This window comes from Eretmochelys imbricata, chromosome 2, assembly GCF_965152235.1.
Source record: "Eretmochelys imbricata isolate rEreImb1 chromosome 2, rEreImb1.hap1, whole genome shotgun sequence".
NCBI lineage: Eukaryota > Metazoa > Chordata > Testudines > Cheloniidae > Eretmochelys > Eretmochelys imbricata.
The window spans coordinates 152,337,606-152,359,917 of NC_135573.1; the positions used below are offsets into that span (position 1 = coordinate 152,337,606).

Genomic DNA, 22,312 nt, shown 5'->3' on the forward strand with positions numbered 1-22,312 from the left:
TTAATGCATAGGCAAACTATGCACATGCCTCGGTCCCAGACTGTAGTGAAGGGGGCAAATTGTGGTTTTTTGTTTATCGATGCAGACTTGTACGCAAACTCAAATAATTTAATTCACTTGAATGAGTGGCGTTGTGACTTCATGCATGGGGTCACATCACCACTCAAATTTGCCTTTGCTGTCCCTCGTCATGACTTTAGGGGCAGCTGGGCCAAATTTGAGAGGCATTGTGAAAGCAACACCACTCACTCAAAATTAGGCCTGGCTATTCCTCCATCATGATGGAGGGGTAGCCAGACCAAACTTGAGTGGTGTTACAACCCCATGTGCCAGGTCCCAATGTCACTCACTCGAGTGAAGTTCTTTTAGTTCATGCACAAATCTGCATCTGTGCGTGAGTGGGCAGGGATAGTCCTCACATATGCTTAAGATTCATTGTGCCATTCCCAACAGAGCCAAGGAGACAGGAGGGACTAGGTAAAGAAACAACTTCCTTTTCCAACAGCAGTAAGTGAACAGGCTGGTTGGGAATTTACTGCAGTGGCACATGGGAGGGAACATCATGGGCGGGTATTTTTCCCCCTTCTTTCCATTTATTGGCTGTTTGTTGTTAGTCACAGTAGAAGGCAGGGGCCCAAAATTTATGTTTGCATAGGGTCCAGTAATGGGTTAATCTGACTGCATATGGCACAGTCTCTTCCTGTCACCCAGTACAGACATATTACAGCCTCTTCCTCCAACTCTGTACTCTCATCCCCACATTACAGGCCCTCCCTCAGCCATTACAGTCACCACCACACTAGAGCTTCATTACTGTCCCTTTCCCACCCCACTTATTACTTCCATTCCCACAACATAACCTTGTCTTCCTACATCTGTGGAGTCCTTGTTATGCTACAGCCCCTTGTCCCCACCTCAGTACTCACCCAAATACAGTAATCCCACAATCAAACAACTTCTCTCCACCCCACTATATATATCCCCCATGCTGCTGCTTCCGTCTCTAACCCAAGCCCGTTACCCTCAAAATCCATGCTCGTCAGTACCTATAATTACCTGATACACTCTTGTGACGCATGACCAGAAAAGGTTAAGCATCCTGCAGGATGAATGACTCAAATTCAACCCTTAAAAACATATGGGGAGATAATGTTTGTGTTTTTGTATATTTACACATATATTTTGGTAAAGGTTAACAATGTAATCAAACAATCCCTGTCTATGCTGTATTCTGTTTATTCAGAGATCAAAAGAACTGTAAACATAGGAAATCGCTGTATTCATCTCTCTTTAAAGTGTATAGCAAATCATTTGTGAATGGTGGAAAAACAGGCAATTGCCTTATGTTAATCTGTGTAAATAATTGACAATGCTTAGGAAATGAGGGCCTATTGTTCCCTGAGGGACTCCAACCTGTCAAAGAAGGCCTGAACTGTATAAAAGATGTTTGAGTCCCAATCCTTTTTATCTCAGATCTGCTTAAGTTTCATCGGGGAAAAGTTTGAGGTCCAAGATTGAGATCCCAGTTCTGACTGGACCACCCTGAAATATAAACATTGGACTATAACCTTTGGACTATTTCTAAAAGAACTCTTTACAGCTACAAAGCTCACCATCTCTGCTATGAATCTGGACCTCAAGAAATGAACTCATGTCTGTATGTATATTGATCTTTTAACCAACACTCTCTCTTTTCTTTTTTAATAAATTTTAGTTTAGTTAATAAGAATTGGCTGTAAGCATGTATTTGGATAAGATCTGGAATATTCATTAACCTGGGAGGTAATGTGTCTGATCCTTTTGGATTGGTAAAACCTTTTCTTTTTTATATGATGAAATAAGATTGTCAGTAATCTTCATCATTCTTGAATTGGTATCTGGGTGGAGGCCTGAGGCTGGGTTACTTTAAGGGAACTGTGTTGATGGATTCTGAGTAACCAGTGAGATATAACAGAAACTGTTTTATGCTGTCTTGGTAAATCTAGGTATTGGAATATCCACCAGCTTTATGTGGATTGTCTGCCCCATTCTTTGCAGTTCACCCTAACTGAGTGACCTCAGTTGGCTCTCCTGGGATCCTGGTCACAACCCTATTCTCACTTCCACCCCAATAGCTAAACTCATTCACCTTATTTCTGCCATTTCAGTATCATAGCCCACCCCAGCCTCTTCTCCAATCCAATCCAACTACTGCCCAATTAAGTTTCTTCTTTCCCTGGTACAGTTACCTCCATCCAAGACTCTTCCTTCCACACTTACCCCCATACAGTAACCTCTTCAGCCCATCTTCTTCAGTACAGTTATCCCAATCTGACCAATTTCATCCTAGTCCAACACCCTTAAAATTCTGCCTGTTCATTCTGTCCAAAATGCTATCCCTTCTTGAATTCAGCCAACTCTATCTAAGCAGTCACCCAGAGACACAGCAAACCCAGATATTCTTCAACCCATAGTGACACTAGAGTGCCTTCAATGCACAGGTTAAGCATGACTTCTGAAACAGCCCAGGATTTCACGGTCACTATAGTAACCATGGGATTATCTCAGTCCTCATGCACACTTCGGATTTAGTTTTGGGATTGGAATTGAAGGTGAGAAAGTTGTAAATTAGACACTTGTCATGATGTTCTATTTAAGATAGACGATCACCTCTCCTGATGGGCCTCTAAATGGCATCTTTCTAGTTTAATTTCATAGGTCACCTTGGATTACAGATTAACGGTGACAAATAAATTGAGAGCAAAGACAGTTAGAACAACAGTAGAAGTCTCAGACCTAAATTGTCCAATTGATTATAAAGATTTTTAATGTCTTTTGCTGTGTCTCTGCAGTAAACAAAGAAGACAACTGCAAAGAGTGAGTGAATTTTTTTTTTTTTATGGTGGGCAACACGTTTAATCCAGGTTTCCTCTGCTTGGCTATTGAGGTGAGTACATCCTGTTGTCAGGAATTTTATTCTTACTTTGCAGATAAAATTACTCAAAGGTAGTCATGGCTGTATGCCTCCGTGGGAGTAGGGCAAATTCCCTAGGGGACAAATGCCAATCTTCTCTGCTTGAGTTATGGCCAGTGTCTCACTTTGGGGAAGTTGAGAGAATTTTATACAATAACGTGTGATTGGGATCCATATCATTCCTGTCTGGCCTGTGGGGAAGTGCTGGACCCACTGTTAGATGATGGTTAATGCCTCTTTGCAGGAGAGCAGATAGTCTGCTTCACTTAAAGAGGCATCTGTGCAGCTTGCTCAAGAAATCTTCATTTCACATTGACATTCTAACCAATTATCACCATGTTCCATCTTCCATTTTTGGTTATGATTATTGAAAATGTTGTGGCAAGACAACTCTCACAGTATCTAGTATCAAATCTAGGCCTTTGTAAAATGAGATACTGATCTGGGTAAAGAACAGGGACCCTGTTGGTTGCATTGGCAGATACTCTATTTCTGACAATGGATGATGATCAGTTGCCTGTTGATTATGAGATGATGACTCAACTGTGAGTCACAGAGGGGCTCATGTGTCTTAGAGTAGCTCCATTTCTTCCTTGTGAAGCATTCTCAAAAGGTAATGGTGAGAAACTGTTCCTGCTCTGTGAGGGAGCTTGCTTGTGAAATTGCATAGGGTTTTGTTTTATCCTCTTCATCAATTTTTACAAAAGGGGGCTGTTGGGAGGGTTAGTAAGAAGATATGGGCTGTAGTGTTTTCTCTAAACTGCTGATCCACAATTTTAGGTCACCATTTCATCTCACCCACTCAGCCAGAGCCTATGGCTACACTACATGCCACTGGTGGCAGCATGTATCGTACATATAGCTACATACTGCAGTGAAAAGCACTTATGTCTGAGGACACTGAGTCATGCCACTCACAGTTGAAATGCATTTATGTCTCTTCATTTAACAACTTGCAGGCCTACTTCTCCAGCCTCAGACTGATCCCATTCTCGGACCACCGCCTGATGGTGGTGCTGACACCTGAGCAGCTGGGGCTGGCCTACTGGCATTTCAGTAACAGCCTGTTGGAGGGCATGGACTTTGCAGCGTCCTTCCGGGAGTTCTGGCTGGCCTGGCAGAGACAGAGGCATACCTTTCCTTTGGCACAGTGGGTATAGGATGTGGAGAAGGCACTTGCTCAGCTCTTCTGCAGTGACACCTGGGGCTGAGAGGTTTTGGAGCTGGAGAAGCACCTGTCCGTTCACCCCAGGGATCCATCTCTCTGCAGCGTGTCAGGAGAAGCAGGAAGAGCTCCAGGCCCTTGACGACCATTGGGCCAGGGCTGCTTTTCGTTCAGTTCTGCATCTAGCTCCTTTGGAGGATTGATTGTGGGTCTTGTTTCTTCTACACCTTGGAGAAAAACAGGGGGAGGGCAAAAGGCATATCACGTGTTATGCATCTACAGCCAGGTCCACACCTTCCACCTTTAGGCCCTGCAGAGACTCCTTTACATTGCACGTAGTCCAGCATGGAGCATACTGGTGTGCTTCTCCCTCTGATGCCTCCAATATGACTGGAGGCACTTTTATCATAACCCAAGAGGTCACCCTCAAGACTTTTCTGAGCCGCCAGTCTTTTACCAGGATGTCCTTAGGACCTGGAAGCTAGTTTCAGTAACTAAGTCTGTAGCCACTGAGGGGGACAATCTTCTCACAGAAGCTCTGCCACACAACCCTCACCTTTGTGTGCAGGTGGTGGAGTCCACTTTGGTGCATCAGAGGATGATCCTGGCTGGTGTCACCAGAATTGGAGATCTCCTGGACTACAGTCATAGAGACTGGGTGGACCTCATGGTGCTCAGCCAGTGCATGGGACTGCCCACAGTGTGTGTTTCCTGTTGTGTGCTCCGGAAGGTGAGGGCAGCCTTGCGTCCCGATTTTCTTGATCAGGTCATCTGGGAGGGTGCTCCCTGCCCACCCCTTAAACCTGGCCCCCTAAAACTCATCAATGAGCTCCGTCCTGCAAGCCTCCCCCAACATGCCACCTGAGTCAGCTGAATGACATCCAGCCAGTCTGTCTCTGAGCCACGCCCAGAAAACATCTGTACAAGCTGGTACTTCGTATCATCCACTTCCTGGCCTTCATGTCCTGCCCCAACTGAGGAGGGTGGGGAACCCTGGTGGGCCAGTCTCTACTCCACTCTGGTGTTCCACAGCCTATTGGGGATATTAGTTGGCAGCTCCTCCATGGAGCTGTAAGCACAGGAGTGTACCTGGCACAGTTCACAAACTCCCATTGTAAGGATTTTTAGGGAGCCTATCTGACCAGAAGACTTTGTGGAGCCTTACAGTATACCTCCAGCTGGATCCCCCCTTAAGCCCATCTATCGGAGCTGGAAAAAAAGAAACCACCACATGGATATGAACTCACAACAACACTTTATTTACCAAAGGAGAAGGAAGGAAGGGGAGGGAAATGGATTAAGGACACTGGAAATTTGGAATATAAGCATACACATGCACACACACACACACTCAATAAAGCAAAGATGTTTTTCTACCTCCTTCAGGTACTGATGGTGGCGAGGCTGCAGAATCCAGTCTGCTGCGATCTCCAACGGTAGATCACAGGTGCCAAAGCCAGGGAAGTAACCCTATCTCAGACCCACCCTATCCCTCTTTGCGTCGTCTATGGGTGAATGTCAGATCTGACTAACTGGATCTAGTCTGAGAGTGCACGTCTGCTTCCCAAAGGAAAATAACTAATAAACCCCAAGATGACAACTTCATTCAGTGAGTGGCTACTGCAGACTAGTAACCAATGTGGAAGGTGTACCACCCCACAGAGAGAGAGCTTTTGGACACCTGAGCACCAAAGATTCCAGCACTCAAGAGCCCTTGACCCTGCCCTTCATTTGTTTATATAGAAACCAGTTACTTAGCAACAACTGATTCACGCTCTTTTCACTTTCACGCCTTTTGCCCAGATTAGGGGAACAAGAAAAACTGTCACAACATGGAGGTCACCTTGTTCTTATCCAGACCAAGATGGCCACCTAATAAACAATGCCCTAAAATCCAACTGGGTGTGTGCCTTCCCCAAGAATTTGGCAGATTTTTGGATGGGAGGCGTTGGGGGAAAGGAGGGGAGCTTGGTTGCCGATGGGTGCTAAGCACCCACTAATTCTCCTGTCCCTGTTTATTTCATTTATTGTCCCCAGTACTGACTTGTGGCCTGGGTCCAATGACTCCTCCCTCTCAGCTGAGGGGTGGGCCTCTGGCTTTGGTCAGGCATAGACCTGCCTGTCCCACTACACACAAATAGTACACACATCTCAATTCTGCAACAAACGAGGCAGGGATTCTACAGACAACAGCCTCCTTATCTATACAACCACAGTTCATCCCCAGGTTGGATAGAAGGGAAACCTAGCAACCGGAGAGTCTATCAGCCTGCAGGTTCCCTTCAGCAGTACTGTTAACCTTGGAACAAGATCAAGCTTCCAGTGGAAGCCTGCCTATGTTTTGGCAAAAATTTTGTCAAATCTGCAATAGATTAGTTGAAGCATTTTACTCCAGTGAATTTGCATTTCTGAATAAACTAAGTGGAGATGGAAAATTTCCAACCAGTTCTAATTCATACCCACCATTCCAGATAAATTATACAGTACTGAATCCATTGCCTTTTGATAAGTCTCAGGAGCACTGAAAAATCAAAGGGGAACTTTACACAATGTGTAATAGCAATGGTGAGTAACAATTTATGAATTTAAGGCAGAAGGGACCATTACATCTTCTAGTCTGACCTCCTGCATAATACCCAGGACATTAAAGGACCTATAGAATTTAACTGCAGAATAAGGCATCCCTGAGATCTGAATGGATTCAGGGAAGACTATTTGCCACAAACCTTTCCTAGCATATAATTTAATGTAATTTTTTGAGCCTTATGTGGCCTGGAGCATACTATTATTATTAGGCATAGGGTACAGGTGCTCTATACCTATAACTTTATTTACTTCTTATATCTACACAATCTATTTTTTTCAATTTACCTTTTGGCACCTGTTGTCCTTTTTTGCACTTCTTCATTAATTCCATCACTTAACATCTTATTCCATTCCTGGCTCACAGCTTCTATCATTGCATACAGAATATATCAAAGTCTTTGGGCTCCTGATATAAATTTGTCAGCTACTATAACCCTGTGATATCCAAAATCATCCCACTTTGAACAAGGAGTCATAGTCCTAGACAAATCTATCAAATTGTTATCTTGAATTTAGTATTCGAGTCACCTATATTTGCACAGGAGTTTCCTCAAAGCTGTTTTTTCATTATAATAGGGCTTTGATGGTCCCTTCAATACAGTCATCCCACATACCATTTTCCAATGAAACTGTGATTTTATTGTAATGGTTTTCGTTTGCTAACATTTAGTGACAGGGAAGGTTGCATCAGAACACACCCCATTCACGCAAAACCTTAAAAGAATAGAAATAAGGGGAAAGATTTGTACATTCCTTTCCACCTTCGTGCTGCCTACAACACTGTAGAGAACTTACTCCAACGCTCCATAAGGTTTTCACTTACATCTCCAACAGATACCAAAAAACAATATGTATCCTAACTTCATCAAACTTGCACGCTAATGCAAAACCATAACAGTGATCTCATTCTTTTTTATTAACAGATCAGCATATCTGACTGCTGCCCATTTCATGTATTTGCAAAGATATTCTGTCTTAACACTGCTAAGGAAACTGCAGCACTCTGCAAGTAAGGGAAGCAGAGAGCTGGGGGAGCCAGAGCTGGAGTCCAGCAGCAACAAGGGATCACAGAGAGCCAGAAGTGCAGGTTGGTAAGCTGGGCTAGCTATAGTACAATGCAGCAATTGAAGCCAGGGGAACCCAAAAGATGAGCTGCTGAAACTGGTTGCAAGCTCTCTCCCTCACTTTAACTTGGAGCAATGAGATTCTGAGCCAGGCCACCTGGACTGCCAAGGCCTATGGATCCTAGAGAACCTACAGAGAAAACCTCTACTCAGAAATAACATTGCTGCATGGTAAATGTTATGTCAAATATTTTCAGCTATTGGACACATTTTGTGCGTTTGGGGACAGCAAGGCTTTAAGGCACTCTAAAGAAACATGGGGAGTGATGGGTGAGGGAAGAGCTCTGGTGTATCCATTCTTACGCCATGGCTCTGCCCCCACTTGGAGTGACAGTGGCAGAGTGTCCTTTTCCACTCCCAGAGAGTCAGGGACAGTGTAACGGGGTCCCCTTCTTTTGCCAGTAACGGCAGCAGGGGCCTCCCAGTGCCACTTGTCCCAGTAGTCAGCGTGTGTCTGAGTGGGTGGGCAAAGCCTCTAGAGCTCTTCTTTTACAGAGTCCTCTGCTGGGGTGGTCTTGGCAAGTCCCCCACCTCTTGAGCAGGGAATCTTGCAATTAACACTCTGCCCTTGCACATGGGGGTGTTTCACACATCAGCGCTGTTGTTCTAGGCTGTTCACAGACACAGGCAGATATCATAGTCACATTTTTAAGCTTTCCTTTGCACCCATGAGAGTTAGAAAAATGTTTTACAATGAAAGCTAAGATACTGATGTAATCACATGACTTCAGGAGCTGGGACCCTAGGCACAGGCCTACACTGTCTATGCCTTCATCCAGTGCTGTCTGGGGGTGAAAGGGATGAGAATTAAAGTCAGGTCTACACTAAAAAGCTAAATTGGCCCAGCTATGTCACTCAGGGGTGTGAGAAATGCACACCTCTGAGCAACGTAGTAAAACTGACCTAACACCTGGTTTAGACAGTTCTAGGTTAATGGAAGGCCTACTGCCTCTCAGGAAAGTGGATTAACTAGTGAGTGGCTACACTGACATGTTAGTTATGCCATTGTAGCAGTTTAAGTATAGACATAGCCTTAGGGTTTTTCATGGATACAAATGATTAGCATTGTTGTGAAATTTTAGGGGATCTTGTGAAATTTGGCCCTATTGTGCCATAGAATGATTTTTTTCTTTTGCTTTGAGCCATTATGTAAGCGGGGGAATGGTCCCGCTATTGTGGGAAACAATACCCAGGTGAAATGGGCTAGCAAAAGGATCTGAGTCCTCGCTCCCACTTCCTTTACCCAGAAGCCTGCCTGACCTCAAGGGCTCCCCGCCACTCTCCTGTGTGGCAGAGTCCTCGTAACCCCAACAAGGCGGGGCCCAGGATTCCTGAGGGGCTCAACCCCTCAACCTTGTCATGGTCACTTAGGGCAGGGGCTAGGGTGTCCCCACTCCGGGGTGCTCTCTCTGCACTGGATGCTTCCCTGACCCACTGATCATTATATACAGTTAAAAGAAAATACAATTGATTAAACAGCAATCAATTTTTTTTAAAAAAAGGAAAAAATGGGAAAGGTTAAAGGAAAACACGTAACCCCGCCCAGTGGCACAGGGACATCACAACTAGCAGTCTCTGGAATGTAAGAGAAGTTCAGTCTGTTCCTCACAAGACACAGACCTCCTTCTCAGGCCCTGGCTGTGCTGCAGGGATGCTGCAGGTTGGACACTTGCTCTGGGGGTGGCCACATGCCCTCAGGCTTTAGGTGACAGGACCCTTCATCCTAGCGTCGCCCCCACCCCATCGGGCCCCTCCAAGTCTGGCCTGCAAGGCCTCTTGGCTGAGGGAGTCTCCCTGCGCTGGGCCCGCTGCCCAGGGTCCCCCTCGCTCTCCCAGCTGCTCACCGCACCCAGCTCCGGACTGCTCCAGCCCTAGCCCCAGCTCCACTCTGCCTCAGCACAGCTGCTGCTTTTCTGCCTCCAGCTCCCTGGGCTGCTTCTCTGGCCCCTCTGGCTCTCGTCGCTACAGTCCTCCTCCCAGTGCAGATCTGCTCTCTGGGCTGCTTCTGTGACTCTGCTCCCAGCACTGACATGCTTCCTGGGCTGCTTTTCTGGCCCCTCTGGCTGGCAAGGCTTTCCTCCCCAGCTCAGCTCGGGCCCCTGCTCTCTCCTTAGCTCAACCCCACTCTGTCTGACCCAGGCAATTCCAGCTCAACATAGAGGACAGAACCTCCCTGGCCTCCTGACTCCCTGATTAACCTGCCTGCCCTGTCAATCATTGGCCTTTCCCCATTGTTCCTGGGGACTGTCAGTCTCAGAGTCCCGATTTCCCATTGACCCTTCCCCTTGCTTCTGGTACTGGGAGCTAGCCGACCACCCACTCCCTGCCCCACTGAATTTTAGTAAGGGGCCAACAGTCCCCTTACATTTAGGGTCCACTTGGGTCACGCTTTCCAGGTTTTCTCTGCAATCAGAAGTGTTGGAAATAAAGAGGTTCTTAATCCCATGACTCCAAGTGCTAGGTTTTTAAGAAAAACACCAAATACCATGAAGCTCACAATAAAACTATGCATCACTGAGTGCAATGCGGTTTTGAGGATTAGTATTGTTAGGAGCTCTTCCTGTTACTATGAAACTCTATCAAGGGCAGATGCTTCAGGCGTTGAGCTTCTTCCCGCCTGACATTTACACTCTGGGGACGCTTTCCTGGCAGTGATTTGTTTGAGTTTGGGGAGAGGAGGCTTCTTCAGCCCTGGGTGCAGGAGCATGGCTAGGACCTCTGGAGCAGTCGGTACAAGCTGAGCAGGGCAGCAACAACTCAGCTCCGCTTTGAAAGAGTTCAGGAGGAGCTCTGAGCCTATTAAATGTAGGCTGCGGGGGCTGGGTTTCTTTTGCTGGGCTGAGGCGTCCCTTGGCTGCTCCGTCCGGTTCTGCCCTCCAGGTCTTGCTGGCAGTGGGGCGGAGAGAAGGGAGGAGCCGCTGGCGGAGGATCCGGCCGGGTTTCCTGGAGGGGGAGCCTTAGCGCCCGCTCTCGGGTAGTTGTGTTGCCTTCAGGTTTGTGAAACTTTGCAAAGTTCCCAGGCCGCCCGCGGGCAGGAGCGCCCCCAGCGCGGTCATGCTGGGGCTGGCCGGGCGCGGCAAGTGGTGGGGCAGGCGGGGCCGGGCGCCCCGGGGAGCGGGGGCGCTGCTGGCCCTGGGGCTGCTGGCGACACTGGGTTTCCTGGTGTGGCGGCGCGTCCCCCCGGAGAGCGATGCTGCGCGTCCTGCCCGCGGAGCCCCCCAGCCGCCACTGCCCGGAGACCCCGAGCGCCTGCGGAGACCCGTGTACGAGAAGCCGCCCCTGGAGCCTGGGGCGCTGGGCGAGTTGGGCCGGGCTGTGCGGCTGGAGCGGAGCCCGGCCGAGAAGAACCTCCAGGAGGAGAGTATCCGGCATCACCAGATCAACATCTACCTGAGCGACCGCATCTCCCTGCACCGCCGCCTGCCCGAGCGCTGGAACCCGCTGTGAGTACCCAGCGCCCCCGCTGCGCCCTGCCCGGCACTCGCTCCCCGCGCCCAGGTGCCACCTGCTTCCCCGCCGCCCTCAGGGGGCGGGTTCCCTCTGCCTGGGCGCGGCCGCGCTCCGCACGCGCAGGCTCCCAGGCGCCCCAGCCAGCCGCTCCGGCTCCGCGCCCCGAGATCCTGCAGAAGTGCCGCTGAGCTCCCTGGGCCTGCCGGGGATCTTGGCCCCGCGGACTGTTTAGTCGCCTCAGTCGCCCTTGGTGACTGACTGAACTGGGCATGACCTGCCCTTTTGTGGTTTAAAAGATGTACAGCCAACACATCAGACTTCTAGAATCATAGAAGATTGGGGTTGGAAGAGACCTCAGGAGGTCATCTAGTCCAACCCCCTGCTCAAAGCAGGACCAACCCCAACTAAGTCATCCCAGCCAGGGTTTTGGCAAGCCGGGCCTTAAAAACCTCTAAGGATAGAGATCCCATCACCTCCCTAGGTAACGCATTCCAGTGCTTCACCACCCTCCTAGTGAAATAATGTTTCTTAATATCCAACCTAGACCTCCCCCACTGCAACTTGAGACCATTACTCCTCGGTCTGTCATCTGCTACCACTGAGGACAGTCTAGATCCATCCTCTTTGGAACCCCCCTTCCAGTAGTTGAAGGCTGCTATCAAATCCCCCCCTCACTCTTCTCTTCTGCTGACGAAACAAGACCAGTTCCCTCAGCCTCTCCTCCTAAGTCATGTGCCCCCCTGATCACTTTCGTTGCCCTCCGCTGGGCTCTCTCTAATTTGTCCACATCCTTTCTGTAGCAGGGAAGCCTAAAACTGTATGCAGTACTCCAGATATGGCCTCACCAGTGCCAAATAGAGGGGAATAATCACTCCCCTTGATCTGCAGGCAATGCTTCTATTAATACAGCCAAAAATGCCGTTAGCCTTCTTGGCAACAAGGGCACACTGTTGACTCATATCCAGATTCTCATCCACTGTAATCCCCAGGTCCTTTTTTGCAGAACTGCTGCTTAACCAGTCGGTCCCCAACCTATATCAGTGCATAGGATTCTTCTGTCCTAAGAGCAGGACTCTGCACTTGTCCTTGTTGAACCTCATCAGATTTCTTTTGGCCCAATCCTCCAATTTGTCTAGGTCCCTCTAGACCAGAGGTTCCCATACTTGGTTCACAGCTTGTTCAGGGTAAGCTCCTGGTGGGCTGCCAGACGCTTCATTTACCTGAGTGTACGCAGGTACAGCCGCTTTCAGCTCCCAGTGGCTGCAGTTTGCGGGCCAGGCCACCACTTCCCGCAACTCCCATTGGCCTGGGAGCCCCCAGCCCTCATCACCACTGTTCCGCCTCCCCCAGAGTCTCCGCTCACCTCGCAGCCAGCACTCTGGCCCGCCACTCCTGTTGGGCAGTGTAGTGGCGTGGCTGGCTCCAGCCTGGCAGCGAGCACCTGCTGCTCTGAGTGGCATGGGAAGGGGGCAGGGAAAATAGCAAATAGAACAGCTGATAGAAATAGCAAATAGAATAGAATAGCAAATAGAAGAAAGGGGAAGTGTATAGTAGTAAATATAAATCAGAACCTGGGAATTGTAGAAAATTTAAAAGGGAAGCAAAGAAACAAAGAGAAATCTGTGGCCTGCAAAGTTAAGGACAGTAAGGATTTTTTAAAGTATATTAGGAACAAAATGAATCTTAACAATGGTAGTCATCCAATACTAGCTGGAAATGATAGAATTATCAATAACGCAGAAAAGGTGAGAAGCCTTCAATAAATATTTCTGTTCTGTATTTGGGGAGAAATATATGATATAGTCTCATCATATTAAAATGATACTTTTTCCATACTATTAGGCTCTCTGGAGGATGTTAAACAAAAACTACTCGAAGTCAGCACATTTTTAACGCAGCAAGTCCAGATAACTTTTATCCAAGAGTTTTAAAATAGCTGGCTGGACTGTTAATGTTGATTTCAATAAGCCTTGGAACTTCTGGAGAAAAACCTAAAGTTGTGCAATATTTAAAAAGAGTAAATGGGATGACATGGGCAATTATAGGTCTGTCAGCCTGACTTTGATTCCGTGCAAGATAATGGAGTGGTTGATGTGGGACTCAGTTATTAAAGATAGATAATGTAATTAATGCCAATCAACATGGTTTTTTGGAAACTAACTTGATATCTTTTCTTGATGAGATTGATAAAGATAATAGTGTTGATGTAATATATTTAAACTTCTGTAAGGAGTTTTCCTTGGTACCACATATTCTATTTTTTTTAATCAAAATGTTATGAAATGAACATAGTACACATTAAATGGATTAAAAATTGGCTAGCTGATAAGTCTTAATGTAATTGTAAATGAGAAATCAGCATCAAGTGTATTTGTTTTTAGTGCGGTCCCACAGGGATTGGTTCTTGGCCTATACTATTTAATGGTTTTATCATTTACCTGGAATTATACATAAGATCACTGATTAAGTTTGCAGGTAACATACAAATTGGTGAAGTGGTAAATAATGGAGACTGGTCATTGATACGGAGTGATCTGGATTGCTTGGTAAACTGGGCACAAGCAAATACATGTTTGAATACTGATAAATGCAAAAAGTATATAAACAAAGAATGTAGGCCATACTTCGAGGACAGGGAGCTCTGTGCTGGGAAGCCGGGATTCTGAAAAAGATTGGGGGTCATGATAGATTATCAGCAGAAAGTGAGCTCCCAGTGCAGTGTTGTGGCCAAAAGGGCCATTGTGATCCTTAGATGCATAAACAGGTAATCTTACTTCTGTTTTGGCACTGGTGCAACTGCTGCTGGAATATTGTGTTCAGTTCTGGTGTCCACAGTTCAAGAAGGATGCTGATAAATTGGAGAGGGTTGAGAGAAGAGCCACAGAAATGATAAAAGGATTAGAAAATATGCCATATGGTGATAGACTCAAGGAGCTCAATCTATTTAATTTAACAAAAAGAAGGTTAAGGGGTGTCTTGATTACAGTCTGTAACAGGGGCGGGCAAACTTTTTGGCCTGAGGGCTGCATCGGGTTTCTGAAATTGTATGGAGGGCCGGTTAGGGGAGGCTGTGCCTCCCCTAGTGGCCCCGCCCCTTATCTGACCCCTGCTTCTCACCCTGACAGCCACCCCCCCCCCCGAACTCCTGCTCCATCCAACCCCCCCTGTTCCCTGATGGCCCCCTGGGGACCCCTGCTCCATCTACCCCCCCCCCCGCTTTCTGTCCACTGACTGCCTCCAGACCTCCTGCCCCTAACAGCCCCCTGCTGCCCCATCCAACCCCTCCTCTCCTTCTTGACTGTCCCTGTCCCCCCCCCCAGACCCTTGCCCCCATTCAACCCCCCTGTTCCTCACCCTCTGCCCACCCCAACCCCTATCCACACCCCTGGGCCCTGACCACCCCCCGAACTCCGCTGCCCTCTATCCAATCCCCCCTGCTCCCTGACTGCGCTGCCTGGAGCGCTGGTGATGCGGCTTCACCAGGACAGGCAGCCGCACAGCACAGAGCACCGGGTCAGGCCACGGCTCTGCAGCGCCCAGGAGCTTGCAGCCCTGCTGCCCAGAGCATTGCGCCGGCGGTGCAGTGAGCTGAGGCTGCGGGGGAGGGAGGGAAAACAGCAGGGGAGGGGCCGGAGGCGAGCCTCCCGAGTCAGGAGCTCAGGGGCCAGGCAAGAGGGTCCCCGGGGGCGGATGTGGCCCACGGGCCGTAGTTTGGCCACCTCTGGTCTATAAATTCCTGCATGGGCTCTTCAGTCTAACAGAGAAATATTTAACAAGGGGCACTTCAGTGTAGCAGAGAAGGGTAACATAACCCAAAGCTACACAGATTCAGACTAGAATTAATATGTAAATTTTTAATAGTGAGGGTAATATTAGACCCAGGGTTGTGGTGGATTCTGTATCCCTGGCAATTTTTAAAATCAAGGTTGGATGTTTTGTCTAAAACAGAAGTTCTCAACTGGGGGTTTGCAGCCCTCTGGGGCAGCCACAAGCTGGTTTCAGGGGGTCTGTGAGCCCTGGTCCCCCATGGGGCAGAAGCCCGGAGCCCATGGGTGGAGTTGGGGGAGGAGAACATCAATCTTAATCAGAGCGGGGCAGTCCTGGGGGGCAGCTCCACACTCCCTGCACCACCTCCTCTTCTCCCCCCACCAAGGCCCTGCCCAGGTCAGAGACAGGAAGCCAGAGCTTAGCAGTGTGAGGTGGCTGCTGCTCTGACTGGTGCCATCCAGTGTACAACTGTGGTGCTCCCACCTCCTTCTCCTGCTGTGCTGCCAGGGGCTGTGGCTGCTCCTCAGCTCCCACCCCTCTGAGTGCTGCACAGCTGGTAAAAGCTGCCTGGGCATGGGGACCTGGCTCCAGGGCCAGCAGAGCCCTCAGGGAGCAGCAGGGGTTCCTCCTAGCACCCAGCCCCTAGCTACCTCTGCCTGCACCTGAGCTGTTTTCAAACTTTGAGCTGAGCCTCCCCCCTCCCTTTGGTTTGAGCTCTGCTGGGCCCTGCTGCCCCAAAATAAAAGTCAAACTATGCCTATGCCCAAGAACTGCCCCCACCCAGCGACTGAAGCCCAGAGCCCCAGCGCCCAATGGGGCAGAAGCCCGGGCGCCCCACAGGGCTAAAGCTCCAAAGCTCCCCCCATCCCAGCCCAGCGGCTGAAGCTCCGTGGCCTCTCCCCCACACAAGGCCATGGAGTTTTTATAGCATGTTGCAGGAGGCGGAGGGGCAATTGGGCTGAAGTAAGGCAATTGAGGGCCTCTACACACCCTTACACATCTTGCCTTTAAAAGGATGTCACTCATTTTTAGTCTCAAGTTAGCTACTTTTCACACAGTGTCCCATTATTCTTGTTCAAAATTATTTACATTAGAACTAAAAGTAATGTAGCTGAGGTTATAGAAAGTTATTTGCACTAAATGAAAGAATTCCTTGGTGTGTTTGAATATTTTTTTGTGTTCCTCATTGTGGATCTTTATCACACATTGTGTCCCAAATTTGACCCTTAGCTGGTTGAAAGGTATGCTCCCCACATGCAGCAGTCTTGTTCCTACTTGGGATGATAGTGGCAGGGTACACTCACATTAGAGTGCAAAACAGTATTCTTTGGGCCTCTTTCCTGCCTAGGCCACCACTTTGTCTTCAGGCAGACTGGCTTCTAGTCAGGAGAAGGGAGGACTCAGCCTGCATTCACCTGAGCAAAGGACTCTGTTCTAGAGGGCGGGAGTTTCTGTCATCACCACCTCAGAGAAGCAGTAGCATCCCTTATACCACTCAAGCTGTAGGCTCTGTAAGTATTGGCCTCCCACCCCCACCACCATTCCAGCAGAACTCTGAGGGGCAGAAGCAAGGGAGCAATTCTCACACAGAGACCTTTGCTGGAGCAGTATTGGCAGGGAGCCATCTATATGTGGGAACCTCTGCTCAAAGGGGTCAGGCTACTCATATTAATTTTAAATATATTCCTCTATGTGGACTGCTCAAGTATAAAACTCATGGTCCGAATTCTCTGCTGTTGTAAACTGGCTCAGCTCTACTGAGACAATGCACATACATCACTGGAGAATTCAGCCCTGTGAATATAGTCTCTCCACTCTGACCCCCTTTTCCTCTCTCCCAACCCCCATTTTTATTACCTCTTTATTCATTCATTCCCCATGCTTCCTCCTTTATTTCACAACTCATCTACATGAGAAAGTTGCACCAGCTGTGATTTTTAAATCTGTTTAGTTAAACCAGTGCAAACCCCTGTGTTGATGCTTATTTCAGTTTGGGTGGCTTATTTAGGTTTACCTTTAAACCAGTTCCTAATTGACTGAAGTTAAACTGAAATAAGATACTTTTTTTTAAAAAAAGTGTATTCAGGGGTTTGCACCAGTTTAACTTAAGTCAGTTCAGGAAAGAAAACAACAAAACAAAAATGCTATTCATGTAAGTGCTGAGAAATGTGAGTAGGAATTCAGGCAGAACATATTGGTCTGAGGAACATAAAGTGAGGGTCACCATTAAAAATCTGGACAAGACTGTAGAAAGACTTTGGCATGGACACATTACTACAGGTAGACAAGAAAATGATTCAGGCATATATAAGAAAGGAGAGAGAGTACAGGGAGGTAAATGAATATTTGAAAGGGTAAGAGAAATAGACTGTTGCTCTAGCCCAACATCTGGTCTCTGCTCTGCCTGAGCAGTACTACACCCTCAGTCTGGACAACAGTCCATTTGGACTACCTCTATCCTTCTGTTCTCTCACAATCATAACTTTTCCCTAGAGATTCCACTTCTCAGCAAGTGGATGAAAAAGAAATAGCTTACCTTAAAGTTGCATTGGTATATGAATATTAATATTTGCACTGCTTCTATACTTAGAGGGGCATGTAAGCTTGATTGTATGTATTAAAGTTTTTTTTTTTTTAAGCAAATGATCCACATATTTCTAGGATACTGATCTTACAGCATCAGTTCACTTCCCCAAAAAATACAATTTAGTTCCATAGTTACAATCCAGCCACCTGAAAAACAGAATATATTAATTACAGCATAACCCTCCAAAACCTTCCTCACATTGTTTTCTCTATTCATGATTAATAAAGAGACATTTTAATAACATAAGAACTAGGTGCATTATAGGATGTGAAGAGTCATGTTACTGCTCTGTATGATCGATGAAGGACATAACACAGCCAAAGAACTTCGGGCCTATATCAATACTATGCCACCTCTACAAATTATATGAGCATCTGTAGCAAAGCGACAACTCACCGGTGTGGCGCCTCCTACTGGTCATCTGGGAATTAGCTCTTTCCAGCTCTAGAGTGCCCTCTGCAGGCCAGTGTCTCACCTGCCGCTGGCCCTGTGTCCCTCCCAGACTCCAGTGCCCTTTACCCTGGGGTTCTGTGCCAGCAGTATCCCCACACTCTGGGTCTTCCCTCCCTGGGGAACCCTCAACCCTCTAAATCCACCTTGCCTCAGTGGTTACTGCCAGTCATCATCTAGCCCCCACTCACTGGGGCAGACTGCAGTCTGTCATGACCACTCATCACAAGCAAGGAGGTAGGACCTGTTGCCTTTGCATATTCCCAGGCTGCCCCTCTGCAGCCCCAGTACCTCTGTAGGCCTTCCTCAAAGCCTGCAGGCTGTGAGTTTACCAGGCTGGAGCTCCCCAGCATTACTCCACTTAAGGTACCTCACTCTCAAACAACTAGCCCTTCCCACTCCAGAGCTAGAGTGAGACTCTTTTACTTCTGGCCCACAGCCCTCTTATAAGGGCCAACTGTGGCCGTGTTTGAGCTGGCCACAGCTGTGGCTGCTACTCCAATCAGCTTAGCTTGGCTGTTCTAACTCCCTTTTCCCCAGCTGCAGCCCTCTCCAGGGCTGCTTTAACCCCTTCAGAGCCAGAGCAGGATGACCACCCTGCTACAGCATCTCATCTTAAATTGCCTATCACCATTCATTGAAAAGCACCTGATCCTAGAGCAAACTGGATTCCACCCAGGCAAGTAATGCACTGGTCATGTGCTGAATATCACTCAATGCATCGAAGATGGTTTTGAAAAAGGTATGGTAGTAGATGTTTTGTTTGTTGACCTATCAGCAGCATATGACATAATGACTCACCAATGGCTCCTCACTAAAATATACAACATGATGAAAGATCATCACCTCATATAGCGGATATAATCTCTATTAGAGAACTGATGTTTTTATGTTGAACTATGCAAGAAGCGGAGCCAATGGCAACACCAGAAAAACGGCCTAGCACAAGGGAGCATACTCTCGCCAATACTTTTCAACATCTACACGAATGACTACCCAATCCGTCTCAGCACAAGAAATTTTATCAAAGCTGATGACCTACATATCAGTGCCCAAGCCAAGGATTTTGCCTAGATTGAAGCTATGCTAACATCAGTGCTGTCTAGGCTTTCAGTTTATTATACCAAGAACGAATTGCATGCCAGTCCAGACAAAATACAAGTGAGTGTCTTCTTCTCTTCGTAACTGTGAGGCCAATAGACAACTCAACATCATCTGGAATGGGGTATCACTTCCCCACTGCTGGAATCCTGTCTAACTTAGAGTGACACTAGACCATGTTCTCTTCTTCAATGCATGCATGGAGAAGATAAAAGGCAAAGTTAGCCGCAGAATAGCATACTCAAAAAGCTTGCAAATTCAAAATGGGGAGTCAACCCAGCAACACTAAGAGCCACTGCACTTACACTTTGCTGTCCAGTGGCCTAATATGCGTATCCAGTGTGGGAAAGATCGTCTCATGTAAAAAAGTCTGATCATGTTCTGAATGCGGGGTGCTGCTATATCACAGAGTGTTAAACCCAACAAATTGAACAACCTTTATGTGCTTGCTGGAATTGATCCACCAGATATCAGTAGATTGGTCAAAAGCAAAATGGAACGATTATGACAAGCCAAAGATACCAGACATCTGTTGGATGGCTGCATGCTGGCAGTGAGATGCCTGAAATTGTAGAAAAGGTTCCTCGCTGCAATGGAAACGCTTACAAAAAAATTACTGACGGCTGCCCAGCTGGAAATGTGATGCGAACGGCTAGAATTACTCGATGTGGACCTCACAATGCACATTGGCATTGCCGAATTGCTTCCTGCAGACACAGAAGAGGATTGATCAACCTGGAGATGTTTAAATTGCCTCTGAACAAGAGTTTTCAGGTCAAAGGTCCATACGGGGAAGTGGGGCTATTCCAGTGACCCAGACACATGTGACTGCGGTGAAACACAGATAAAGGAACTTCTGTTGGTCTGCTGGCTTCTGGAGGAGTGATACACCATGAAAGACCTCACCAGAGCCACAGACTGGGCCCTATTATCTGCCTAACACTGGAAAAACCTATGACTACAATGGAAGAACAGGAGAAGAACTGTTTTGTATACAATTTTCAATCCCCAGTTTTGGAAGTGTGTGTACAGAATACTTCTAATCTGTGCCACGTACTTACCAGACAATTCATGCAGCCCTAGCTGCAACTGCTTGTCTGTCCAATAGTGTGTAGGCTGAGGCCGGTTCAGTAGCTTCAGCACTGTTCATTGAAAACTTCACCTTGCTTTTCACAAACATTATACAAAATGGATTAGGATGAAATGAACCTCCCACAATATCCACAAAGTCCTGCATCACCATTAAGTAGCAATACTTTTTCTTAATGTACTCTTGGGATGGAAGGGGACTATTATTCATCTTGAAGAAAAATATCATTGCTTGTACTAAAGGACTGCATTGTTGGTATTTGCATACGAATTCATGTAGTGGATCACACCATGCTGTATTCAATTCCATATCCTGTTTCTGAAAGGAGCCAGCACTATATGCTTCAGAGGAATATGCAAGAAAGCTCTCGCTTTCTAGTAGTTAGGGACCAATTTAAGCCCTGAAACGTGAAGTTTAATACTTCTTCCAAAATTTGTTAGCATTAACTGTTATAACTGTGGATATTCTTGTTATCCTGTTCTTTAACTTATCTTGTTCTTAAATATTCAATCCCATATTGAATATTGCTGTGTTTTTGTCCTCAATTGCATCTTATAGCAATGAGTTCCACAGTGTAATTACATGTTATATTAAAAAAACTGAAGGACGACTTTGAGAACTTCTGGAAAGAAAAGCTCCTCAAAACAGCTGAATCACACAAGAGCCTCAGGACATGCAAGCAGGGATTGACACAGTATAGATTGAGTGTAACAGCATTGAAGAACAAGGATGGAGAGACAGTAATTGACAGAGCAAGGATTGAGGACGTCTGCAAGGGCTTCTATACAGAATTGTTCAAATCAAGAATCAATGTCCCTCTCCCAACGCTCCAAGAGTCAGAAGAATGCATCCCCCCAGTAATCATCAGCGAAGTCCGAAGCGCACTGCACCAGATGAAGAAGGGAAAAGCTCCAGGCTAAGATGGAATTATGTCAGAAATGATTTCTGCAGGAGGCAAAAAACTTTGGAAGGCCCTCTCTTTAAGATTTAGTCGATATCTTGAACAAGGAAAAATACCATCAAGCTGGAAGGAGTCGAATACCATCTTGCTGCACAAGAAGGGCGATTGAGAAAATCTTAAGAATTACTGCCCTATATGCCTGCTCTCTCACATCTACAAGCTCTTTACAAAGGTGATAACGAACTGACACTCTCAGAGTCTGGATGAACATCAGCAAAGAGAACAGGCAGGGTTTCAAAGAAATTTCAGCACGATCGACCATATATTTACCCTTAGCCAGCTCCTAGAAAGAAATGCATTACTCACAGATGCTGCTATGAGAACTTAGCATCAACAATTCTTATTTGATCATCTGAGGAGACTTCATCCCATCCTGGCAGATGAGGACCTGGCATCAGTTATTTGCACCTTCAGTTCTCAGCTGGACTACAGCAATGCATTATACCTAGGCATGAAGTCTTTGGCACTTACAAAATTACAGCTGGTACAGAATTCTGACGTACATCTCCTCAGCTATACAGGCTACCATGAGTACATCAAACCTGCCCTTAACTCTCCCATAGAATATTGAATCAAGTTTAAGGTCTCAGTCCATGGCCTGGGTCCTGAAGCTCTGGGATGCAGACTGTGGTTGACAACTACTGTCCTTTGTCACAGTGTAATTCTGCAATAAAATAAATAAATGAAAATAAATAAACTCTGCAGTGTTTTGTGTAGGGAACAGACCTCCTTGGGAACTGGTCCACCATTGTGGATAGAACTTTCTGAGGAACTAAGGAACATCACAAACTTCACCACCATCTCCTCCAAGTGTGAGGTGCGTTACTTTGATTTTTGCCTTCTCTAACATAAAAACAAAGCAACATGTACTGTTAAAAAAAAACCAATCAAACCCACAACTTACCAAAACAAGATACCATTGCACACATGTCCCTCCCCAGGGAGCAGATGAGAGAACAAATGCCACGACAGATGTGTAGTGATGTTGCTTAATGCACTACTGGAAGGCTCTCAGATACCACAGTAATGAGCATGGTATAAGAATCCATATAGAATGGAATACCCATTTAATTCATG

The 22,312-nt window shown here is 46.9% G+C and overlaps 1 protein-coding gene across 1 annotated transcript in view; it reads left to right on the forward strand.

The window, feature by feature from the left end:
* The first annotated feature begins 10,841 nt into the window (after positions 1-10,841).
* Positions 10,842-22,312, forward strand: part of GALNT12 (polypeptide N-acetylgalactosaminyltransferase 12) — an 84,151-nt gene continuing 72,680 nt past the window's right edge. Inside the window, exon 1 of the mRNA XM_077809184.1 lies at positions 10,842-11,271. Within this exon, the coding sequence (XP_077665310.1) occupies positions 10,883-11,271 (389 nt within the window). The 5' untranslated portion in view covers positions 10,842-10,882. The remainder of the gene's footprint in view (positions 11,272-22,312) is intronic.